The sequence below is a fragment of the Cervus elaphus genome, chromosome 20 (genome assembly GCF_910594005.1).
Source record: "Cervus elaphus chromosome 20, mCerEla1.1, whole genome shotgun sequence".
Lineage (NCBI taxonomy): Eukaryota > Metazoa > Chordata > Mammalia > Artiodactyla > Cervidae > Cervus > Cervus elaphus.
In genome coordinates, this window is record NC_057834.1 from 73859082 (window position 1) to 73882099 (window position 23018).

General features: G+C 38.0%; 2 protein-coding genes across 16 annotated transcripts in view; one reads left to right on the forward strand and one right to left on the reverse strand.

Moving 5' to 3' along the window:
* RPAP2 (RNA polymerase II associated protein 2) overlaps positions 1-18729 on the reverse strand; it is a 108391-nt gene extending 89662 nt beyond the window's left edge. For 5 of the 15 annotated variants that reach the window (XR_006336051.1, XR_006336052.1, XM_043878891.1 and 2 more), the window contains exons 1-6: positions 18566-18727; positions 17782-17827; positions 12622-12736; positions 7375-7473; positions 7105-7170; positions 4832-4920 (exon numbers count right to left, since the gene is read on the reverse strand). Coding sequence is in view for 13 of the 15 variants with exons in the window: in XM_043878891.1 (XP_043734826.1) it covers positions 4832-4920; positions 7105-7170; positions 7375-7473; positions 12622-12736; positions 17782-17827; positions 18566-18638 (488 nt within the window). In the remaining 2 variants the exon portion in view is untranslated. Of the gene's footprint in view, positions 1-4831; positions 4921-7104; positions 7171-7374; positions 7474-12621; positions 12737-17781; positions 17828-18565 lie in introns of all 15 variants that reach the window. The other 10 variants (XM_043878889.1, XM_043878890.1, XM_043878888.1 and 7 more) reach the window with 4 other exon arrangements.
* Positions 18722-23018, forward strand: part of GLMN (glomulin, FKBP associated protein) — a 44593-nt gene continuing 40296 nt past the window's right edge. Inside the window, exons 1-3 of the mRNA XM_043878899.1 lie at positions 18722-18849; positions 19686-19748; positions 20163-20288. Coding sequence (XP_043734834.1) covers positions 19710-19748; positions 20163-20288 — 165 coding nt within the window. The 5' untranslated portion in view covers positions 18722-18849; positions 19686-19709. The remainder of the gene's footprint in view (positions 18850-19685; positions 19749-20162; positions 20289-23018) is intronic.

Here is a 23018-nt window from a genome sequence, read left to right on the forward strand (position 1 = left end):
TTTAAAAGATATGCTATGGGGTGTAACATTCATAACCTATGTGAAAAGACTTTCTTTAAAATACATTTCTGTAAAGCTTATACGTACAATATCTAGACAAGCTTTTTAAGAAAATATTGAATTCCAGAGTTCTGATCATTAGCACACATAAAAATACCAAACATTTTTTGTGAAAAAACAGTGACCTCTAGTGGATTAAATAAACTGACATAATGTTTGCCTCTAAGAATTTAGAAATTAAGGTAACACTGATGCATCCAGTTATGAAAAATATTGACATGGTATACAGACAACTATTATACATAAATAAGGGCTACAGTTACACTATGTAAAATGTGATAATTGTATATTTATAAATTGCTCACTGGTTACTTACAATCAAGAAAGAATCCTAGCTTTGTTCAGAATCTATCACTAGCTTCAGGAATACACTAACTCTTTCTGATCTTGTGTGATAATGAAGTTGGATTAAATTATCTCTAAGGACCCTTTCAGTTCTCTCATTGTGATCCTTTAATTCATCTTGTATACCAATGCCAGACTAAATTCTATTAAAAAATGTTCAGTGGCTCCCCAGCTCTTGACTACATACCAAACTTAGCTTGGCCCCTTGATATCTATCATTTTCTATTTTTTCCCCAATACATCCCTTATTTCAAATGAGTTAATGTTCTCACTATTTTCGATACCCAACCTACTCCTGTGAGTTTATTTTCTCATCTCTGCTTCAAGTTTTTCATTATGCGGTGTTTTAACCTCACTAACTTACATTACAGGTGCCCATTAGAATGAGTCAAATTTGTTTCACTCAGGGGTATTTGTTTTGCCATCCCAATGAGATTGAAACTTAACCACAGAGGTTGGCTTTCACACACATGTGTGCACAAGCAGACACATGTGCATCCTGCTGGGTAGTAAGAGTACACTACTGTACCTACCTACTTGTTTTTATTTTTTGGCTGAGCTGTGCAGCAGCTTAGTTCCCAGAGCAGGAATGGAACCTGCACCCCCCTGCGATGGAAGCACAGAGGGCTGGACCAGGAAAGTCCCTACACACTTTAAATGTAAATTAAGTTGGTAAGTTTAAAAAAAACCAAGGGCATTTTCATCTTTCATTTTAGTGAGGTAGTGAAGGGTATATAAAGTAGAATTTCAAGAACCATAAAGTGACAGAGCTTCATATTTTGGGAAAAAAGTAGGCATTCTGAAGATAGGATGGTAAGATTTTGGGAAAAAGTTAGAGGAAGGAACTTTTTAAACTTAGTTAAAGGAAGTACCAATAACTATATCTGAAGAAAACAGAGATGACAGGAAAGGTGCTTTGATAAATGGTTTTGAAGCATATATGTGGATGGACTAAATGAGCGCACTAACTTGAAGAAGTAGAAAAAAAATCTCTGGAAGCAAAACTAAGAACTCAAGCAAACATCAGTTTGAACACTGGGAAATGTAATATTGTTGCTCTCATTAGAACTGAGGAGGCAATGGCAGCTCTGGTGAAAGAAATTTAGAAAAAAATATTAAGAGAAAAAATGATAGTTAAAAAGGTGCTCATAAGTTTCCAGAAAGTTTGGACAATGCTACAATCTTTTATCTCCAAATAAGAAAGTCAGGCTGGCAGAGAAATGATGAGCAATTTAGTCTCTATAATCTTTAATTCAACTAACAAAGGCCACACTGTAGTATATTGAGCATATTCTAAACCACATAGATTTGGATCAGCAAACAAAGGTGTCTGCAAACAAAGCTACTGTCACCAGTACAACTGATGCTAGTTGAACATAGAGTAGTGATTTACTTGAGTATCCAGTAAGATTATTTAGCATATATCTTATTTTACCTCAAATAACACTGCCTTGTGTTATAATATTCTCTATCAAACATGAATTACTTGAGACATTATCTTATTAATTTAAGCCTTTGTATAGATACATAACAATAATTTTTGTTTCCTTTTTAACATTATTATGTCAACTTCCCTTCAGTGATGAATTCTCTTTCAAATTCAGCAACTACTAAAATGTTATAAATATTCAAACATTTCTCAAAAGGCAACAACCCATGAATGTCTATAAACTTTTTTTTTGCTAAAAATGACTCTTTAAATTGGCTTTTTAAAATTTATAAAATGTTATACTGACTTTTAATAAAGATTAAATAAATTAAACAAATAATAAATTATTTAATAAATTAAATAAATTAGAAAACAAATTAGAAATAAGTAAATTACTAAACTAAATAGATTAGCTCTAATTAAATAAATTAGAACTTTTTAACTTTAGTACTGAATTAAGAACTATGTACAGAGGTTCATAACACTGTACAGGAGGCAGTGACCAAAACCATCCCAAAGAAAAAGAAATACAAGAAGGCAAAGTGGCTGTCTGAATGGCATTACACATAGCTGAGGAAAGGAGAGAAGCAAAAAGCAAAGGAGAAAGGGAAAGAAATAACCAACTGAATGCAGAGTTCTAGAGAGCAGCAAGGAGATAAGAAAGCCTTCTTAAATGAAGAGTGCAAAGAAGCAGAGGAAAACAACAGAATGGGAAAGACTAGAGATCTCTTCAAGAAAATTAGAGATACCAAGGGAACATTTCACGTAAGGATGGTCATGATAAAGGACAGAAATGCTAAGGACCTAACAGAAGCAAAGAGATTAAGAAGAGGTGGCAAGAATGTACAGAAAGACTACACAAAAAAGACCTTAATGACCCCAAAACCATGATGAAGTGGTCACTCACCTAGAGTCTGAAGTCAAGTGGGTCTTAGAAAGCATTATTACAAACAAGCCTAGTGGAGGTGATGGAATTCCAGCTAAGCTGTTTTAAATACTAAAAGATGATGCTGTTAAAGTGCTGTACTCAGTATGTCAGCAAATTTGGAAAACTCAGCAATGGCCACATGACTGGAAAAGGTCAGTTTTCACTCCAATCCCAAAGAAGGGTAATGCCAAAGAATGTTCAAAATACTGTACAATTGTGTTCATTTTGCATGCTACCAAGGTTATGCTCAAAATCCTTCAAGCTAGGCTTCAGCAGTGGTGAACTGAAAACTTTCAGATGTACATGCTGCATTTAGAAAAGGCAGAGGAACCAGAGATCAAATTACCAAGATACTTTGGATGACAGAGAAAGCAAGGCAATTCCAGAAAAACATCTACTTCTGACTCATTGACTTTGCTAAAGCCTTTGACTGTATGGATCACAACAAATTGGAAAATTCTTAAAGAGATGGAAATACCAAACCACCTTACTTGAGAAACCTGTATGTGGGTCAAGAAGTAATGGTTAGAACCTCACATGGAACAACTGACTAGTTCCAAACTGGGAAAGGGGTACAATTAGGCTGTATATTGTCACTCTGCTTATTTAATTTATATGCCGAGTACATCATGAGAAATGCCAGGATGGATGAATCACAAACTGGAATCAAGACTGACAGGAGAAATATCAACAACCTCAGATATGGAGATGACACCACTCTAATGGTAGAAAGTGTAGAGGAACTAAAAAGCCTCTTGATGGGGATGAAAGTGGAGAATGAAAAAGCTGGCTGAAAACTCAGCATACTAAAAACAAAGATCATGGCATCCAGTCCCATCACTTCAAGGCAAATAGATGGGGGAAAAGTGGAAGGAAGCACTGGCAGATTTTATTTTCTTGAGCTCCAAAATCACTGCAGATGGTGACTGCAGCCATGAAATTAAAAGATGCTCGTTCCTTGGAAGAAAAGCTGCGACCAACCTAGACAGCATAATAAAAAGCAGAGACACCACTTTGCCAACACAGGTCTGTCTAGTCAAAGCTACGGTTTTTCCCGTAGTCATGTACAGATGTGAAAGCTGGACCATAAAGAAGGCTGAGTGCCAAAGAATTGGACTTTTGAACTATGGTGCTAGAGAAGACTCAAGAGTCCCTTGGACAGCAAGGAGATTAAACCGGTCAATCCTAAAGGAAATCAACCCTGAAAATTCACTGGAAAGACTGATGCTGAAGCTCCAATACTTTGGCCACCTGATCTGAAGAGCCAACTCATTGTAAAAGACCCTGAAGCTGGGAAAGACTGAAGACAAAAGGAGAAGAGAGTGGCAGAAGACGAGATGGTTGGAGAGCAACACCCACTCAATGGATGTTGAGCAAACTCCGGAAGAGAGGGAAGGACAGGGAAGCAGTCCATGGCACTGCAAAAAGTCTTGACATGCAAAGAGTCTTAGTCATGACTAAGACATGACTTAGTAACAGAACAACGATACAGTTCCCTAGGAGGCACGAGAGGTAAAGAACCCTTCTACCAATGCAGGAGACAGAGACATGGGTTTGATCCCTGAGTTGGGGAGATCCCCTGGAGGAGGGCATGGCAACCCACTCCAAAATTCTTGCCTGGAAAATCCCATGGATGGAGGAGCATGTTAGATAAGTCAATGGGGTTACAAAGAGTTTGACACAACTGAAGCGACTTAGCACGTGGCATGCACATACAGTTTCCTAACAAAGTATAAGTTCAGTTGGATCTAAGATCCTGTACCTTCTGGAAAAATTTAAAATTCTCATCCCAGGATTATTGTATTATTAGGATTAATAGAAATAACTATCAGAGCAGGAAGCAAAGTACATTTTGTTCTTAAAGCTAAAATAGAAAACAAGTAACATCTGTATGTACTTTCTGATTTTAAGTGTAAAATCCTTAAAAGCTCTGCTTGAAATATAACCATTTCTCCACAATGAAAATGTGTATAATAAATGCATTCCAAAGAAAACTAACCTACTCTTTACATATCTCAAAAACTATAAAGAAATACATGAACAAATATATACATCATGATTTAAATTACCTTTCTTCCTCGCGAACCCACACTGGACTTTTAGGAATTTGTGCTTCAAAAAATTTAGATGCTTTATAACAAAAATTGCTGCAAAAACACTGAAAAGAACATTTTAAAACCAGCAACTTATTTTGTTCTTATTGTGAAATACAATTTATGTACAGAAGAGAATATAAAACATAAATATGTAGTTCACAGAAAAAAAAAAATCAAGAATCGACCACCCAAGAAATAAGATTTAGTACCTTTGAAGGCTTTTCTGTGACCCTCCCCAATCGCATGGCTCTCCACATTCCCCAGAGATAACCACTATCATAAATTCTGTGTTACTCATTCCTTTGCTTTCTTTCAGTCTTGCTTCTGACATTTGGTTTTGCCTATTTTTAAACTTTGTTTAAATGGAGAATTATTATGTATCCTTGTATTCTGTTCCACATTATGTTTTTCAGAGTCATTTATGTAGCTATAGCATATGCATTTACACTGTGTATTATACTCCATTGCCTATGTATTACTACCTTTTAGTTACTGTTTAAGGACAATGAGTTGTTGTTTTTTGTTGCCATTACCATGTTACATGAACCTTTTTTTAATTACAATTTTTACATTAAAAAAATTTTGGTATGATACATAAAATTCATCATCTTACACATTTTTAAGTGTTCAGTTCAGTGGCTTTAAGTACCTTCTTACTATTTTGCAACTATCACCATCATCCATCTCCAGAACTCTTTTCATCTTACAAAACTGGGACTCCACACTGATTAAACTATAACTCCCCATTTCCATCTCCTGTGACAAAAACCATTCTACTTTCTGTGTCCATAAATTTGACTACTCTCAATTATGTTACATAAGTAGAATCATAGACTATTTTTCCTTTTGTACTGGCTTATCTCACTTAGAACAATGTCTTCAAAATTCATTCAGTTGTAGCTGTGTCAGAATTTCCTTCCTTTTTAAGGCTAAATAACGTTCTATTCTATGTACTGAATATGCACTGTATTTTGTTTATCCTACTAGGAACATTCATGGACTTCCCTGGTAGTTCTGATGGTAAAGAATCTGCCTGCAATGAAGGAGACCCAGGTTCCATCCCTGGGTCAGGATTAATGGCCACCCACCCCAGTATTCTCGCCTGGAAAACCCCACGGACAGAAGAGCCTGGCAGGTACAGTCCATGGGGTCGCAAAAGAGTCAAACACATCTCAGCAACCAAGCAGCAGGCTACAGTCCGCGGGGTTGCAAAAGAGTTGGACATGTCTGAGCAACTTAGCACAAGGAACATTCATACACCTATGTACTTGTGTACACAGGTTAAACAAGAAAGAGTTTATACCAAAAAATAGAATGGTCACAAAGAATGCATAAATTTGACTTTAACAAATTTGATTTTGCCAAACAGTTTCTCAGAAAGGTTGTACCAATATTTACTTGACCAGAAGTATAAAGAGTCACTAATGTTGTCAAATTTTTATACTTTTACTAATTTGGGAGCTATAAAAATGTAAATAACTCAGTGTGTTCTAATTTGCTATTTTCCTGATTAATGATAAGGCTGAGCATCTTTTCACATATTCATTAGTAATTCAAGTTCCTTCTGTAAAATTTTTTTATCTAAATTTTGTCTTTTTCTTATAGATGATGCATTCTGGTTGTGAATCTGTGGTTAGTTATATGTGAGAAATATAACTCCTGATTTTTAGCTTATCTTTTCACTCTTGTTTTAGAAACTTCTAATGAGCAAATGTTTTCTATTTTAATGCAGAAAAATTTATCAGTTTTTCCTCTATGGTCTATAATTTTCTATCTTATTTAATAAATTCTCTGCAACCCAAGTTCTTAAAACATATTTTTTTACATTTAGGTTCTTAATCTACCTAAAATTGATCTTTGTATACACACTCTAATAGCTATCAGTTTTCATTTTTTCTGTATGGATAATTGGACGTGTATAATTTATTAAAAAACCCATCCCTTCTCCACTGATCTAAGATACTCCTGATGTCTTATGTTCAGTGTCCATGCAAGTAGTATAAGTCTGCTTCTGGCTCTCTATTCTATGAGTCACTCACCTGAATTCATGCCAATATACAATTTTTAAATGTTCACATACTAACTAAAGTGTAAGCAAAAAAATTTTTAACACTATACATACTTATAAATGAAAAACTTTTAACATAGTCATTTTCTAAAAGGCAAGATTTTAAACAGATATATTTAGAATTCCATTTAGTATATTAAATATTAACTCCCACATTGATAATAATCTTTAAACTTACCTTTCTTTCAGTAATATCATAGACTTTATTAGCTTTGGTAGAAATTTTATATTTCTGTTTTGGTACCTAAAGAAAAGAAAGCATAGCATACGATAGAATTCAAGTAATAAACATGAACTTTATGGTTAACATTAAGTCATCTATATATTATATCATTGGCTAACCCACATCATTAGTTCATGACCTCAGTTTTATTTATTGTTCTTTTTACATGGTATTTGCTAAATATGAAAGTTAAAAGTCTACAGGTTAAAAAAAAAAGTTACTTACAATTCCTAGCTTGTTCTGACATAAAGGATAGCCACAGAGTTTGATAATAGAACGCTCATCCACGACATCACTATAGTGAGCAGGTGTGATGAATTTCCCCTACAACGAAATGAGAGGGGCACTTAACTCTACCAGATTATTCAAAAAGTTTATTTATCAGCTCTTTAGGCCTCATTGATCTCATATAAAAACACAGGGATCATAAAAGTACCTATCTCATAGGTTTGATTTACCTATCTCATAGATTTGATAGAATCAGAGGAGAAAATAAAGGAAAAGCACTTAGAAAAGTGCTTCTAGACACATTCTAAGTACTTAGAAAATGTAAGTTATTATTTAAAAAAACACAAACCCATAAAACTCCCAAAATTTCTGCCACAGTAAACTATGCATCTTTGTGGATTATACAATTCATGAAATAATTCTGAGGCAAGAGGAAGAGGTGATGCTATTCTGACTGCTTTACCAAAGGAAAATAATTATAGTATATTTTTTATTTTTAAAACTGTTACTCAAAAATAAACAAAATAGAATTATATACAATTTTACCTATTTCTGAAAGCACAGTCTTATAAACAAAGTATATTAAAGGTGTCATTGTGACTCCTGAACAAATTTTTGTGCAAAATCTTCCACCTTCTGAAAAAACAGAACAGTGAGGTGACAGTTAATAAGCTAACACCAAATATTTTTGACATTTTCTTGTTCAAATCATCTCAGATCTACCACCCAGAATGATGGGTTGGCTACGTCAGTAGGCTAGAGGGGAATGTTTAAAGGCTAGAGGGGAATGTTTAAATGTACGAGAGAGAGTGATGAAGAAAGGTCTCAGAAGAGGAGGAAGATGATGAAGTTGGGCAATAGGTGGAAGGATGGGTCAAGGCAAAGAAGAATGTCCCCTCTTCTGATGAGAAGGAGTAAATGTGAGGCTAAGTAAGCTAAGTGACAGGGTGAGCAAGGGAGCGCAGCAGAGAAAAAGATCCAGGTGTCTGCTGTGTTCTCCATGAATTAGGCAAGAGCTTAGAGGAACGGGGTATGGACTTGGGAAAAGCAGTAATGATGGCAAGAGTGTCAGTGGGTGGTTAAAAAGGGTGCTAACTGCAGATATAAATGATATATATACTATATAAAAAATATACAAACAACAAGGCCCTACTGTATAGCACAGGGAACTATAGCAGAGTCAGACACGACTGAGTGACTAAGCATGCATGTGCGCACACACACACAAGCATAACTGAACGCTTTGCTGTATACCAGAAACTAACATTACATTGTAAACTAATGGAACTTCAATAAAAAAACAAACAACAAACCAACCTCAGTTCTTGAGACAAACTAGCATTTCTGGTTTGTCTTTAGAGTCATCAAGTGTGGAGATTCTGATGCAGTTACCCGTATCAATTTAAATATTGTCATATTTATATTCCTCTTGTTTAGGAAAATCTCTGAGCCACACTAAGAATTACTTCTACAATAAAAGCTCTAGCTTTAATTTTCCATTGCTTTTTTCTCATAAGGATTATGAGGATATAACACACATTTCAAGTTTTTAATGCAATAAAGCCATTAATGAAAACAAAAAAATTTTTAATGCAAATGATAATTCTTGTTATGTGTTGATTAAACCATAGGGGATCTGTATCTCATGGTTTTAAAATATCAAAATTAATGAAACTACATTAACAGAAATGATGATTTTCTATTACTAAAACAGGACAACATACAGCCTATGAAAAATGACATGGTGGTCAGCAGTGCAAAGCAATGAAAATCAAGTGAGATTAGCAGACTGGTTAAAAGAACTACTATTAAGGAATAAAATATGCATGTTACCTCTCTCAAGCACATTTTAAAGTCACAAAACAAAGAATGCATAATAGTAATGGTTATCTTTAAATGCACAAATTATATAGTGTGTGACTGACAACAAATTCAAAGATTTCAATAATGCAAGGAAGTTTCATGTCACACAGATTTAAAGACTTTATACTATAAAAGTGTTAGTCAGTCAGTCATGTCTGATTCTTTGCAACCCAATGAACTGTAGCCCACTAGGCTCTTCTGTTCATGGGATTCTCCAGGAAAATATACTGGAGTGGGTAGTCATTTCCTTCTTCAGGGGATCTTCCCTACCCAGAGATCAAACTGAGGTCTCCTGCATAGTACACGGTTTCTTCACCATCTCAGCCACCAGGGAAGCTGGTGGCAAACCACTTCAGTGTTTTTGCCTTGAGAACCCTATGAACAGTATGAAAAGGCAAAAAGGTATGACACTGAAAGATGAGCCCCCAAAGTCAGTGGGTGCCCAATATGTTACTGGAGAAACGGTTCCAGAAAGAATGAAGAGGCTGGACCGAGGTGGAGACGTCTCCTAGCTGTGGCTGTGTCTGGTGGTATCCAGTCTGAGGCTGTGTAGAACAATACTGCACAGGAACCTGGAATGTCAGGTCCATGAACCAAGGCAAATCAGGTGTGGTCAACCAGGAGATGGCAAGAGTGAACATCAACATCTTAGGAATCATGGACAGGTGATGATGGACAGGAATGGGTGAATTTAATTCAGATGACCATTATGTCTACTATGGTGGGCAACAATCCCTTAGAAGAAATGGAGTAGCCCGCATAGTCACAAAAGAGTCTGAAATGCAGTACTTTGGTGCAATCTCAAAAATGAGAGGATGATCTCGGTTTGTTTCCAAGACAAATCATTCAACAACACAGTAATCCAAGTCTATGCCCCAACCACTGACTCTGAAGCTGAATGTTCTATGAAGACCTGCAAGACATTGTAAAACTGACACCAAAAAACTATGTCCTTTTCATCATAGCGGATTGGAAAGCAAAAGCAGGAAGTCAAGAGATACCTGAAATATCTAGGAAGTTTGGCCCTGCAGTACAAAATGAAGCAGGGCAAAAGCTCACAAGAGTTCTGCCAAGAGAACACACTGATCACAGCAAATATCCTCTTCCAAAACACAAGAGATGGCTCTACACGTGGACATCACCACATAGTTAATACTGAAATCAGACTGACGATATTCTTTGCAGCCAAAGATGGAGAGCCTCTATACAGTCAGCAAAAACAAGACTGGGAGCTGACTGTGGCTCACATCACGAACTCCTTATTGCAAAATTCAGACTTAAACTGAAGAAAACAGGGAAAACCACTCAGCCATTCAGGTATGACCTAAATCAAATCCCTTATGATTATACAGTGGAAGTGACAAATAGATTCAACAGATTAGATCTGATAAGGGTGTCTGAAGAACTATGGACAGAGGTTTGTAACACTGTACAGGAAGGAGATAGTGATCAAAACCATCCCAAAGAAAAAGAAATGCCAAGAAGGCAAAGCGGTTGTCTGAGGAGGCCTTACAAACAGCTGAGAAAAGAAGAAAAGCAAAAGGCAAAGGAGAAAGGGAAAGACACACCCAACTGAATGCAGAGTTCCAAAGAATAGCAAATAAGAAAGCCTTCTTAAATGAACAATGCAAAGAAATAGAGGAAAACAATAGAATGGGAAAGATGAGAGATCTCTTCAGGAAAACTGGAGATACCAAGGGAACATTTCATGCAAAGATGAGCACAATAAAGGACAGACACAGCAAAGACCTAACAGAAATGGAAAAGGTTAAAAAGAGATGGCAAGAATACACAGAACTATATAAAAAAGGTCTTAATGATCCAGATAATCACGATGGTGTGGTCACTCACCTAGAGCCTGACATCCTGGAGTGTGAAGTCAAGTGGGCCTTAGGAAGCATTACTAAGAACAATGCTTGTGGAGGTGATGGAATTCCAGCTATTTCAAATCCTAAAAGATGATGCTGTTAAAGTGCTGCACTCAATGTCAGCAAATTTGGAAAATTCAGCAGTGGCCACAGGACTGGAAAAGGTCAGTTTTCATTCCAATCCCATAGAAGGGCAATGCCAAAGAATATTCAAACTAACATACAATTGTGCTTATTTCATATCCTTGCAAGGTAATGCTCAAAATCTTTCAAGCTAGGCTTCAACAGTACATGAACTGATAACTTCCAGATGTAAAAGCTGGGTTTAGAAAAGGCAGAGGAACAGAGATCAAATTGCCAACATTCATTGGATCATAAAAAAGGTGAGAGAATTCCAGAAAAACATCTACTTCTGCTGCATTGACTACAAGAAAGCCTTTGACAACAAACTGTGGAAAATTCTTTAAGAGATGGGAATACTAGACCACCACCTTACCTGCCTCCTGAGAAACATGTATGCAGGTCAGGAAGCAATAGTTGGAACCAGACATGGAACCAATGGACTGGTTCAAAACTGGGAAGTTCAGGCTGTATATTGTCACTCTGCTCAATTAACATATGCAGAGCACATCATGCAAAATGCTGGGCTGGATGAATCACAAGTTGGAATCAAGATTGCTGGGAGAAATGTCAATAATCTCAGATATGCAGATGATACCACCCTAATGGCAGACAGAAAAGAGGAACTAAAGAGCCACTTGATGAGGGTGAGGGAGGAGAGTGAAAAAGCTGGTTTAAAACTCAACATTCAAAAAACTAAGATAATGGCATCCAGTCCCATCACTTCATGGCAAACAGACAGGGAAAAAATGGCAACAGTGGCAGATTTTATTTTCTTGGGTTCTAAAATCACTGAAGATGGTGACTGCAGCCATGAAATTAAGATGTTTGCTCCTTGGAAGTAAAGCTATGACGAACCTAGACATCATCATTAAAAAGCAGGGACACCACATTGCCAACAAAGGTCAATATATAGTCAAAGCTATGGTTTTTTCCAGTAGTCATGTATGGATGTGAGAGTTGGACCATAAAGAAAGCTGAGTGCCATAGAATTGATGCTTCCGAATTGTGGTGCTGGAGAAGACTCCTAGAGTCCCTTGGACTGCAAGGGCATGAAATCAGTCAATCCTAAAGGAAATCAACCCTGAGTATTCACTGGAAGGACTGATGCTAAAGCTCTAATACTTTGTCCACCTAAAGTGAAGGGCTGATTCATTATAAGATACCCTGACACTATGAAAGATGGAAGGCAAAACAAAAAGAGGAGGGCAGAGGATGAGCTGGTTAGACAGTATCATCAACTCAATGGACATGAGTTTGAGCAAACTCCAGGAGATAGTCAAGGATAGGGAAGCCTGGAGTGCTGTAGTACATGGGGTTACAAAGACTCCAACATGACTTAGCCACTGAAGAAAACAACATACTATAGAAGTAATAATTTATCAATACATACACACTCCCTTAGGAATTCTTCTGAAATATTCTCTTCTAAAAGCTGTTCCACAATATGTAGAGCTTTTCTCTCAAACTCAATCTTCTTTCTGATAGCTGCTTCTAGTTCTGCTTTCCTAAAATTAAAAAAAAAAAAAAAGGTATTTAAGTTATTCTAAAGTTTTAGCATAGCCAATTTTCTACATTTTAAAATTAAACACTAATGATGTACTATTTTGCTATTAAGGTTAAATGTACATTAGTAAATGCTGTTTCTTTAGATCCAGTATTTTTCAAAAAGGAAACAAGCTACTTGTTATTGATGACTGTCGTAACAGGATTATTTGACTTCCAGGGCTCAGAGAACAAGGAAGAATTTAGAATATCCTATAGAAAAGAAAATGGGAGAAAATCTTTTTTTGCCAGTTAAGACTCCATCATTATTGAAATGATAATCTATCATTCTCTATCATTCCTCTGAGCTTTTACCTAAAAATGGAGGCTTTTCCCTTGAAATCATTAGAGATCAGAAGGGAATGGAGAGAAAAAATATGATGTTGGTTGTTCTCTTATACACAAATTTCTTTGTGCTAATTCTCAAATGTTAACTAAATGGCCAGCCTGGTTTAACAGGACAGAGTCATATTTGCAAAGAAGTATTTACTTACCTTTGTTGTAAAGTCTTATTAAATAACTATACCAGTATGGTTCAGGAAAACAATAATCTAGGAGGCACCAGTGAAAATCTGTCAGCCTCTGTGGGCCCCACACATCATGAATATAAAAGCAGAGGCTACCTGATCAAAAAATGGTCCTAGGACAGTGGTCCTCAATACCAGCTGCAGTTTAGGATCATCTGATGAGACCTTTTTAAAAAAAGATACCATGTTCAGTTCCCACTGCAGGCTAACTAAATAAGAATCTTTGAGGATGGGCCCTAAGTAATGGTGTTTTCTTAAAAGTGCTCCAGATAAACCTACTGTGTAACAGGGTTGAGAACCAGCCCCATGGGAACAAAGATACCAACTACCTTGGTGACTTGTTTGCTATACTAGTTTCTCCTCACCCACCAGAACAACCCTGCTGCCATCCTGGATCTTGAGTGCTCTCACATCTGGACTTAGAATGTACCCAGTCCTGAATATTCATTGCAAGGACCGAAGCTGAAGCTCTAATACTTTGGCCACATGATGCAAAGAATGGACTCATTGGAAAAGACCCTGATGCTGGGAAAGATTGAAGGCAGGAGAAGGGGACGTCAGAGGATGAGATGGTTGGATGGCATCACCGACACAATGGACATGAGTTTGAGCAAGCTCCGGGAGTTGGTGATGGACAGGGAGGCCTAGCGCACTGCAGTCCACGGGGTCTCAAAGAGTCGGACATGATTAAGTGACTGAACTGAACTGAGAACGTACTCACCTTTTCTCCCTACCTTTATTGACTGCCAAGACTTTAGCACCTAATTTCTTGCCTGAAGCAATATGTTTCACAAAAACAATTTGGAGAATTGACACAAGACTGCCAGCTAGGGACAAATAGGGACATTAAAACAAGAATGTCTCACTGTTCACACTGTTCGCTAAACCCAGGGTAGGCAAGGCACTAGCAGGGAAGCTGGAAGAAAACTCAAGGAGTCATAGCAAGTGAAGACACATTTATTCTCTCCTGACTGCAACAACAGCTGTAGCAGCAGATACACTGTATTCTCTCCTCTCATGACTAACCCAGTGGACACAGCCTTAACGCAGCCAAAAAGCTCTTCAGGTGGAGCTCATATATGTTTACAGAACAAAAGTGGCCCGTAGCCAAGTGGGTACATTGTGACGCGCATGCGCGGTGCTATAAGTTATCTCAGCTGTTACAAGACCATGTATTTACAAAACCTGGGGTCAGAGAGAGATGCCCTGGGCCGAGAGAGAGCCTGACCCTACCTCTTTGGTTAATCTGCTCTTTCCCTACAAAGAAGAAACTTGCAATTAACACCTGTTCTCCCATCATTTCATAAAGACCATACTTACATCAAAAATGTAAAAAGGACATGGCACAGATTAAATATTCTTTGTAATGAAAAAAGTTTTCTGTGCAGTACAAAAGTTCCTTGTACTGAATATACTTAGCTCTATGAAAAACATTATTTTTCTCCTTTTGCTGCTTACCAATAAAAGCTATGTCATTTACTAAGATCAAAATAGAATGTGCATTAGGAGTTGCTGACTTAAGGAGTTAATTACCTCAACCTGCAGGAACAGCAGACTCCTCTGAACTGATGAACACCTACAACTGTCTCCCATGGACAGCCCTGTCTCAGAGCTCCCTTCTACCCCACATGACGACACGTGGGGTGGTCTACAGCAGTGGTTCTCAAACTTCTGGGCATCAGTGGTCCTTTATAATCTTAGTTTTTGCTTATGTAGATTGTATCTGTTGATAGTTACCATACTGGGATTAAGGGTGAGAAAAATTTCAAGCACTCATGAACTCATTTAATAGTAATATATCCATTACACGTTAACATGTTTTTAAATGTAAACTTCAGTGTGAATTACAGAATTGTTTTATGTTTTCACAAAGCTCTTTAATTTCTGGCTTAATACTATTCAGCTGGATTGAACGTAGAAGTTTTTTTCAGTTGGAATAAATCCATGAAGGATCACTTCTCTCAACACCTAGTCGGTTACCCTCAAGGATTTTTAATTGTTTCATCATCCTGGGTGATCTGCTTGAAATACATTTCAGCTTATCTATATTCTTCATATTGTAGTACTTAGAATAAAAGATAGTCTCCTTGGGCGTGCAGTCAGATCCATGTTGAAGAGAGTTGCAAATTACTATTATCATTATTAACTAAACTTTACTGTTGTATTATTTTCTAAAGCTAAATATAGTCATTCTGCTCCACAGGAAAACAGACCTCAAATTCATCTGATTTCTCCACTCCCAAATGATCATTATCCCTAACACCTTAACACTTTTGAAACTTAAATTCTATTACTTTATTACTTGAAGTTTTGTTTGCACTTAGAAAATGTGAATTTCTCACCGCAGTCTACTGGTACTATTTGAATGCAACCCTGCCTCTAACTTATTCCTACACTCCTTTCTTCCTTTGCTCAGAATGCTTCACACGACCTTGGGCATGTCTCCTTTCTTTAAATGACCAAGCTTCTTCTTGTCACATATATTGGTGCTTCTGGCTGGAGGTCTCTCCTCACTACTCTGTCTGGTAAATGCCTATCTAGCCTTCCAGTCAGTTTAACTATTACTTTCTCAGAGAAGCTTTTCCCTGAAAACATACCGCCCTTCCTGCCAACCTCTCCTGTCTTTAGTTCCTCCATCAGAGTCTTTTCATTTGCAATTATGTATTTATTTGTGATAATTTAATTGGTATTTCTGTTCTACTAGACAGGAACTGTGTCTATATTGTTCAAAATCATATCCTCAGAGCCTCTGAAACTGAAAAACTCCCAAAAGAGAACACAGGCAGAACAGCCTTTGACATAAATCTTAGCAATTTTTTAAAGTTTGTCTCCCAAGGTGAAGGAAACGAGCAAATATAAACAAACAGGAAGGACCTGATTATACTTAAAAACTTTTGCAAACAAAAGGAAACCATCAACAAAATGAAAAGACAATCTACTGACGGGGAGAAAACATTTGCAAATGATATGACCAATTAAGAGTTTAATATCCAAAATATATAAACAGCTCACACAACTCAACATCAAAAAAACAATCCAATTAAAAACTGGGCAGAAGAAACAGGACACTTTCCCAAGGATGTATAGATGGCCAACAGGTGCATGAAAAAATGCTCAACATAGCTAATTATCAGAGAAATGCAAATCGAAACCACAAAATGAGATATCACCTCACATCTGTCAAAAAGACTATCATTTAAAAGTCTACAAATAACAAACTTTGAGGAGGATGTGGAGAAAAGGGAATCCTCCTACTGTTAGTGGGAATATAAACTGGTACAGCCACTACGGAAAACAGTATAGAGGTTCCCTAGAAAACTAAAAACTATCACATGATCCAGCAACTTCACTCCTGGGTATATACGTGAAGAAAATTACAACACTAGTTTGAAAAGACACATGCACCTCAATGTTCATAGAAGCATAATTTATAATTGCCAAGATACAGAAGCAATATAAGTGTCCATCAACAGACAAATGGATAAAGATGATGTGGTTTACACATGCCATAGAATACTACTCAGCTATAAAAAAGAATGAACTTCTGCAATTTGCGACAACGTGGATGTACCTAGAGAATATTATGCTTAGTGAAGTAACTCAGAGAAAGACAAATATTCTGAGATCACTTACATAGAGGACAAATCAGTGGTTACCAGAGGGGAAACAGCAGGGGGAAGGGCAAGAGTGGGGTATGGGATTAAGAGATACAAACTATGTATACAATAAATAAGCAACAAGGAAGTATTATATAGCACAGGAAAACTTAGTTATTATTTTGTAATAACTTAGAATATAATCTATAAAAATATTTAATCTCTATATTGTACATCTGAAACTAATGTAATATTGTAAATCAACTAGAGTTCAATTAAAATTAAAAAAATCTTATCCACAGAGACTAACACAGATCTAGCATATCTTACATTCAGTAAATAATTCTTGAAAGAATGAGTAAACTAAAACCAATACTTCATAAAATCATAACTGATATACAGTTACATCATCCTCAAAGATGACATCTATTCTAAGAACCTTTTGTGCCAGAAGATAAAGGTTGCCTTTTTAGGAGATGCCCATTGAATAGTATAGAATAACTTTTTGCTGAAAATATGGACATGATGTAAACAAAGAAAAACAACAAAAAGTTTCTTGGAGTCTGGTATATAAAACAAAAAGGAAAGTATCTGAAGAGATGGAAAAAAAGGTACCTATAATTCAGGAACGTTTATTACCACTGACATTTTTCTACAGATATTCATACATTCACCAGCAATCTAAAAGTGTCAACTTGGTTTTCTTAAGGCATGGAAAAGTAGGGGAAATAACAGTCTACGTGAGAGTTTACAGTACTTCCCAGATCTTCCCCTTCTCTCTAAATAATTTTCTCTGAGGCAGCACCTATTACACTTTTTACAAACGGTTCAATTAGTATGTGATTAACAGGTAAGTGAAAGCAGCTGTTTATGTCGTTCTCATACCTTTGAGAAGCATCTTCTTGGTTCAAGGCACTTGTCTGCTTGGTACCTACAATTAAAAGAAACAAAAATCAGTAGGTCAAGTGTGCACAAACACCAGGTTACGGGACAGATTCTTGCCCAAATAAACTGTAGACCATCCTTTCTTCTTCTCTAACACTTCCCTTCCAACTCAGTGTGAAAATCAAAAGAAATGAGAAGGGAATCCAATTTGGTTTTGCAAGCTAATTATTTTTCTTGGTTAAAACGTAGCTCTTTCAGGACTGAATTTTCTCGTTATCCTAGTTGCATAATTAAGCACTCCTGAAAGCCTGAGATCTAGGGGGCAACCTCTCTCCGTCCCCCTCAATGTTCGCTCTCTGGTAAAGAGGGGTGTGACCCCCCTCGGAGACCCAGGGCACCATAAGGGCAGTCCACCTGCAAGGAGGACCAGTGCTAGGGTGAAGGCCAGCTGCACTCGGCCTTCCAACAGCCTCCTGGTCACCTGCCCACTCAGACGACCCCGATTGTAGGCTCTCAGGACCTCTCCTGCCCTTTCCCTTAGGGCCTGGAACACAGCCAGCCCATTCTGGGGGAAATCTTGGAAGGCTAGCGTCCAGAGATGGGGATTCTGACGAAGGTCTCTCCCAGAAGGCGAGAGTTCGGCAGTAGAAAGCTCTCGGCCTTCTTGCCCTCGAGGATCACCTCCCCTGGGGCAGCCTTTCGGGAGCGCCCACAGGCCTCCGTCTGGAATTCTGTGGGGATCGAATTCTCAGTTCCAAACTTGGGAACAGGCCCTTCCTCCTACCTGCGACGTCTCGGGGGGCCCGGGGACGCCGGGCTTTGCGGCCCGCAGAGTACGATCCAACCCAGTCGGCCATGGGGTGCGCCGTCAGTGTCGGAACCGACCCCGGCGTCTTTCCCCCAAGACTCCGCCTCCCGTCGCGCAGCGCGGGGCGGGGCCGGCTGGGAGGGGAGGGACCCGGAAAGCAGCGCGGCGGCGGCGGCGGCGGAGAGCCGCGAGAGGGGCGAGAGGCCTGTCGGTACGGGGATACACGCGGGGTCCCTGGCAGCCGGGGTTCGCGGTGAGAGGTGAGCCGCGGAGGACCCGGCGTCCGGGCCGAGGCCTCCGTGAGGTCTGGGGCCCAATGGCCGACGCAGGCAGGAACCGAGAGAAATGGCTTCCCTTGGATACCGCCTGCACGCGCGCTGGGGTTTTATTCGCTCTGCAGCCCGGTGCTGTGAGGATCCGGCGGAACCCCGCCTCCACTACTGGGCTGGGAACCGGGCGGTGTCGCCCTGACGGGGGCCTATTGCCTGACTTAGCGCGATACAGTGATTTCACTATCACGATTGATTATGGGGGGGCGGGGAGGGGGCGCGGTACATCTGTTAAGACAAATGCCTGGGTCTGTAATGCTTGTTACTCTTGGGGTGGGAGACATCTCAACTTTCATCCCCTCCAGGTGTTACACTCCGATTTCTGCCAAGTAAGACTTTTTAAAAAAAAAAAAAAGAAAAGAAAAAGGCTCCCTGATAATTAGAATTGATTTCAGGCCCACCTTTGGGGGGGAGGGGCGGGGGGGAAAAGACTGTCTTTTCAAAGATCTTATAGTGTAAATTTGTGCTACCTCTTGGGAGTGAACTAAAGAATTTCTTTCCCGTTCAGTTTATCTTTCAAAATTATGCTCTAAAAAAACTTGAAGGATGAAACAAGACGTTTTTGTTCTTTTGTTTTTTGTTTTAATTTCTTAGGCTAACGTTTCAGTAAAAAAAGTTTCAGCTTTAAAAACTTTCCATTTTCTTTATTGTATATAAATACAATATTTATATTGTATATAAATACAATAATTCATCAGAATGAAGTAACTTATAATTCAGTATAGTATTACTGATAGTTAACAGTGTATTTATATTATAAATTTCAGCATCAAAACTGGAAAAAATAAGGAATGGCTGTGGAGGAACTACAGTCTATCATACAGAGATGTGTAAGTAATTTTTTCTGTTTTTGTTTTTAATGACATTTAATAACCTTTCAGAATATGGGAAGGGCACAGATTATTTTTAATTACATCTGCAGTCACTCAAATTGTTAATCTTCTTTAATCCTTGCTTTTTTTGACCTCTGAATAAATAGCATGAAGGCAGGAAGACAGATTGGATATGTCACTTGGGGAAATAATCTTTACACTTTTAATACTGATCCTTATCATAGATTTCTTTGGCATAGTGGATTTCAAGGTGATTTATTAAAGTATTTTTTAGCCTAATCCTAATTTTCATACATATGCTTATGTGCAGCTTATTTAGAATTTAAACATTTCTTTTTTTAGAGAAAAATCAAGTAGTTATTGAATTTCCATTTGCCTGAACATACTTGTTTTTTTGTTTGTTTTTGCCAGCAAATCCTAGAAGAGCAAGACTTTAAAGAGGAAGATTTTGGCCTGCTTCAGTTAGCAGGCCAAAGATGTATAGATGAAGGGCACATAGATCAACTGTTAGAAATAATTCAGAATGAAAAGAATAAGGTAAGTACAATCTTTCTAAGTACTTTTTCAGTCTTTACTAGTAAGAGAATAGCCACATGATACTATCATTCATCCATTCCTTTTTTTCAGCAAACATTTAAGAATCAACTTAAATATCCACTGTGGAAAATAAAAAGGAAATAAGATCAATTATGTACTTTAAGGTGCTTACAGTCTAGTGGAAGATATAAACATGTAAAGAACTAGCAATAAAGAGGCAGAATAAACAGATGGTTTATATCTGTTAACTCATTTAGCTTCTCCAGAGTAAGTGTTACAGTTGAAATATAAGTAAAATGCAAATAATATTTTGGGAGAGCTGGATGACCTTATTGGCCAATATCATCCAGCTATAATTGTCTCAGAAATCATTCTGCACAATGGGAAAGGATCTTCTTGGGATCAGGAACAGGTGGGACACAATGTTTATAACACCACTTAATTTTGTCTTTGGACCCATCCCAGCCCCACGCTCCCTATATTAGAGATCATCTTGTTTCAAGGAACATACTTTATAGTCCTATTTTTTTATACAGTTTTCTTTGTAGGGACTTCCTGGCAGTCCCGTGGTTAAGACTGGGTGCTTCCTCTGCAGGGGGTACAGGTTCCATCCCTGATCAGGGAACAAAAATCTGGCATGCCATGTGGCTCCACCAAAAAAAATTTTTTTCTTTGTCATAACATTCTAGTCATGCTGGCCTAGGATTACATACAGGGCACTGTGATTGTGTTTAGATTACTAAAACCTTTTATTCATACGTTGTTACAGAATCTCTTACTAGCTCAAAGGGCTTATCTCTTTTTATTTATAATTTTTTTTAGTAAATATTAGGACGTTTTATATAGTACATTTGTTTTTGATATGTATTTGTAATACCACTGTAGCCCCAAATAAAATAATGCTTTCTTTAACTCCTTGGTTTTTCCCAATTGCATTCTCAGAGGATAACCTTTGAGAGTACCTTACTTTTCAGTTCAGTTCAGTCGCTCAGTCATGTCTGACTCTTTGCGACCCCATGAATCGCAGCACGCCAGGCCTGCCTGTCCATCACCAACTCCCGGAGTTTACTCAAACTCATGTCCATCAAGTCGGTGATGCCATCCAGCCATCTCATCCTCTGTCATCCCCTTCTCCTCCTGCCCCCAATCCCTCCCAGCATCAGGGTCTTTTCCAATGAGTCAACTCTTCGCATGAGGTGGCCAAAGTATTGGCGTTTCAGCTTCAGTATCACTCCTTCCAATGAACACCCAGGACTGAGCTCCTTTAGGATGGACTGGTTGGATCTCCTTGCAGTCCAAGGGACTCTCAAGAGTCTTCTCCAACACCACAGTTCAAAAGCATCAATTTTTTGGCTAATCATAATATAACTAATAAAAGTTAACAATATTTATTGTGTATCTGCTATATACTAGATGCTCTTAGGTGCTTTACATCTTTTAACTCACTTAGTCTCTCCTGAATCCCCTGATAGGATTTTCTAGATAAGGAAAGTGTCACTGAAAAATTAGTGACTTGCCCCAAGTTACTTAGCTTTTATGTGACATCTGACATTTAGATCTGTACAGCCTGGTTTCAGAGCTCTTAACTATTTTCGTCAACCTCCATAGCACTGTGTAGCACTTGCAGGAAGTCTTAGAGTAGAATAGAGAATTGTGGGATTGAGAGAGGTGACAAAGATGATGGGGTTTCTAGCCTCTGAGGAGATAATATATCCTGAACAGAAAAAGGCAATTTAAGAAGGGGAGAATGTTCCTTAGATGGAGGACAAGGAAGTTGGCATTGTTTGGCAATGTTGAGATTAAGATGCAACAGGTAATTGAAATAGAAGATTAAGATGTAGATTTGTGTCGACTGTTAGAGATTAGGTGATTGTGATAGACTTGAGCATAGTGAGGCTTAACCTTAATAGCTTGAGAATCACCTTGGTAACGTGTGGTTGGTTGTTTATTCTTTGGCTGAGCCGGGTCTTGGTTGCAGTGTGTAGAACCTTTTTTTTTTAAAGTCGTGGCATGTGGGATCTAGTTCCCTGATCAGAGATCAAACCTGGGCTCCCTCCAGCCTGCATTGGGAGTGCACAGCCTTAGCCACTGGACCACCAGGGAAGTCCCATGTGTGGTTTTCTCAATTCAAAGGTTCAGATATTGATAAGACAGAGCTTAAAAGTACACCTTAGATTTCTTTTCTAAGGAAGGTGACAGTCAAGATTGATCAAGATTTACTGTTAATCTACTTTGTGTAAAAAATAACAAAAAGTGTTTTTTAAAGTCACAGGAATGGTAGTTTGTCCTAAGATGTTATAGTGCAGGGATTTTCAACATTGGTACTATTGATATTTTGTAGCAGTTGCCACCCCAGTAATGACAACCAAAATATCTCCAGGCATTACCAAAAGACCCCTGATTGGGAACAAAAGCACCCCCATTGAAACCACTAATGCAGTGGGAAAACTGTGGGCTTTGGAGTGGGACAGCCTTATAGGCAAATCCTGATTCTGCCACATTCGAGTAGACGTTAGGCATCTCAGTAATCTCTAAACTTTGGCATTCTCACCTGTCAATTGTGAATAATTATTATTACCTGGTACAGTTGTTTGTATTAAAGTAAACAAGATGTAGCTTCTGGATAGCTAGTATTCTCCTTGCTCATAACGATTCATTATTTACATAGTTACTGGGGAACTTGAACTGAGATTATGATTGTGTGATATGTTGTCACAATTCTTTTTTCAA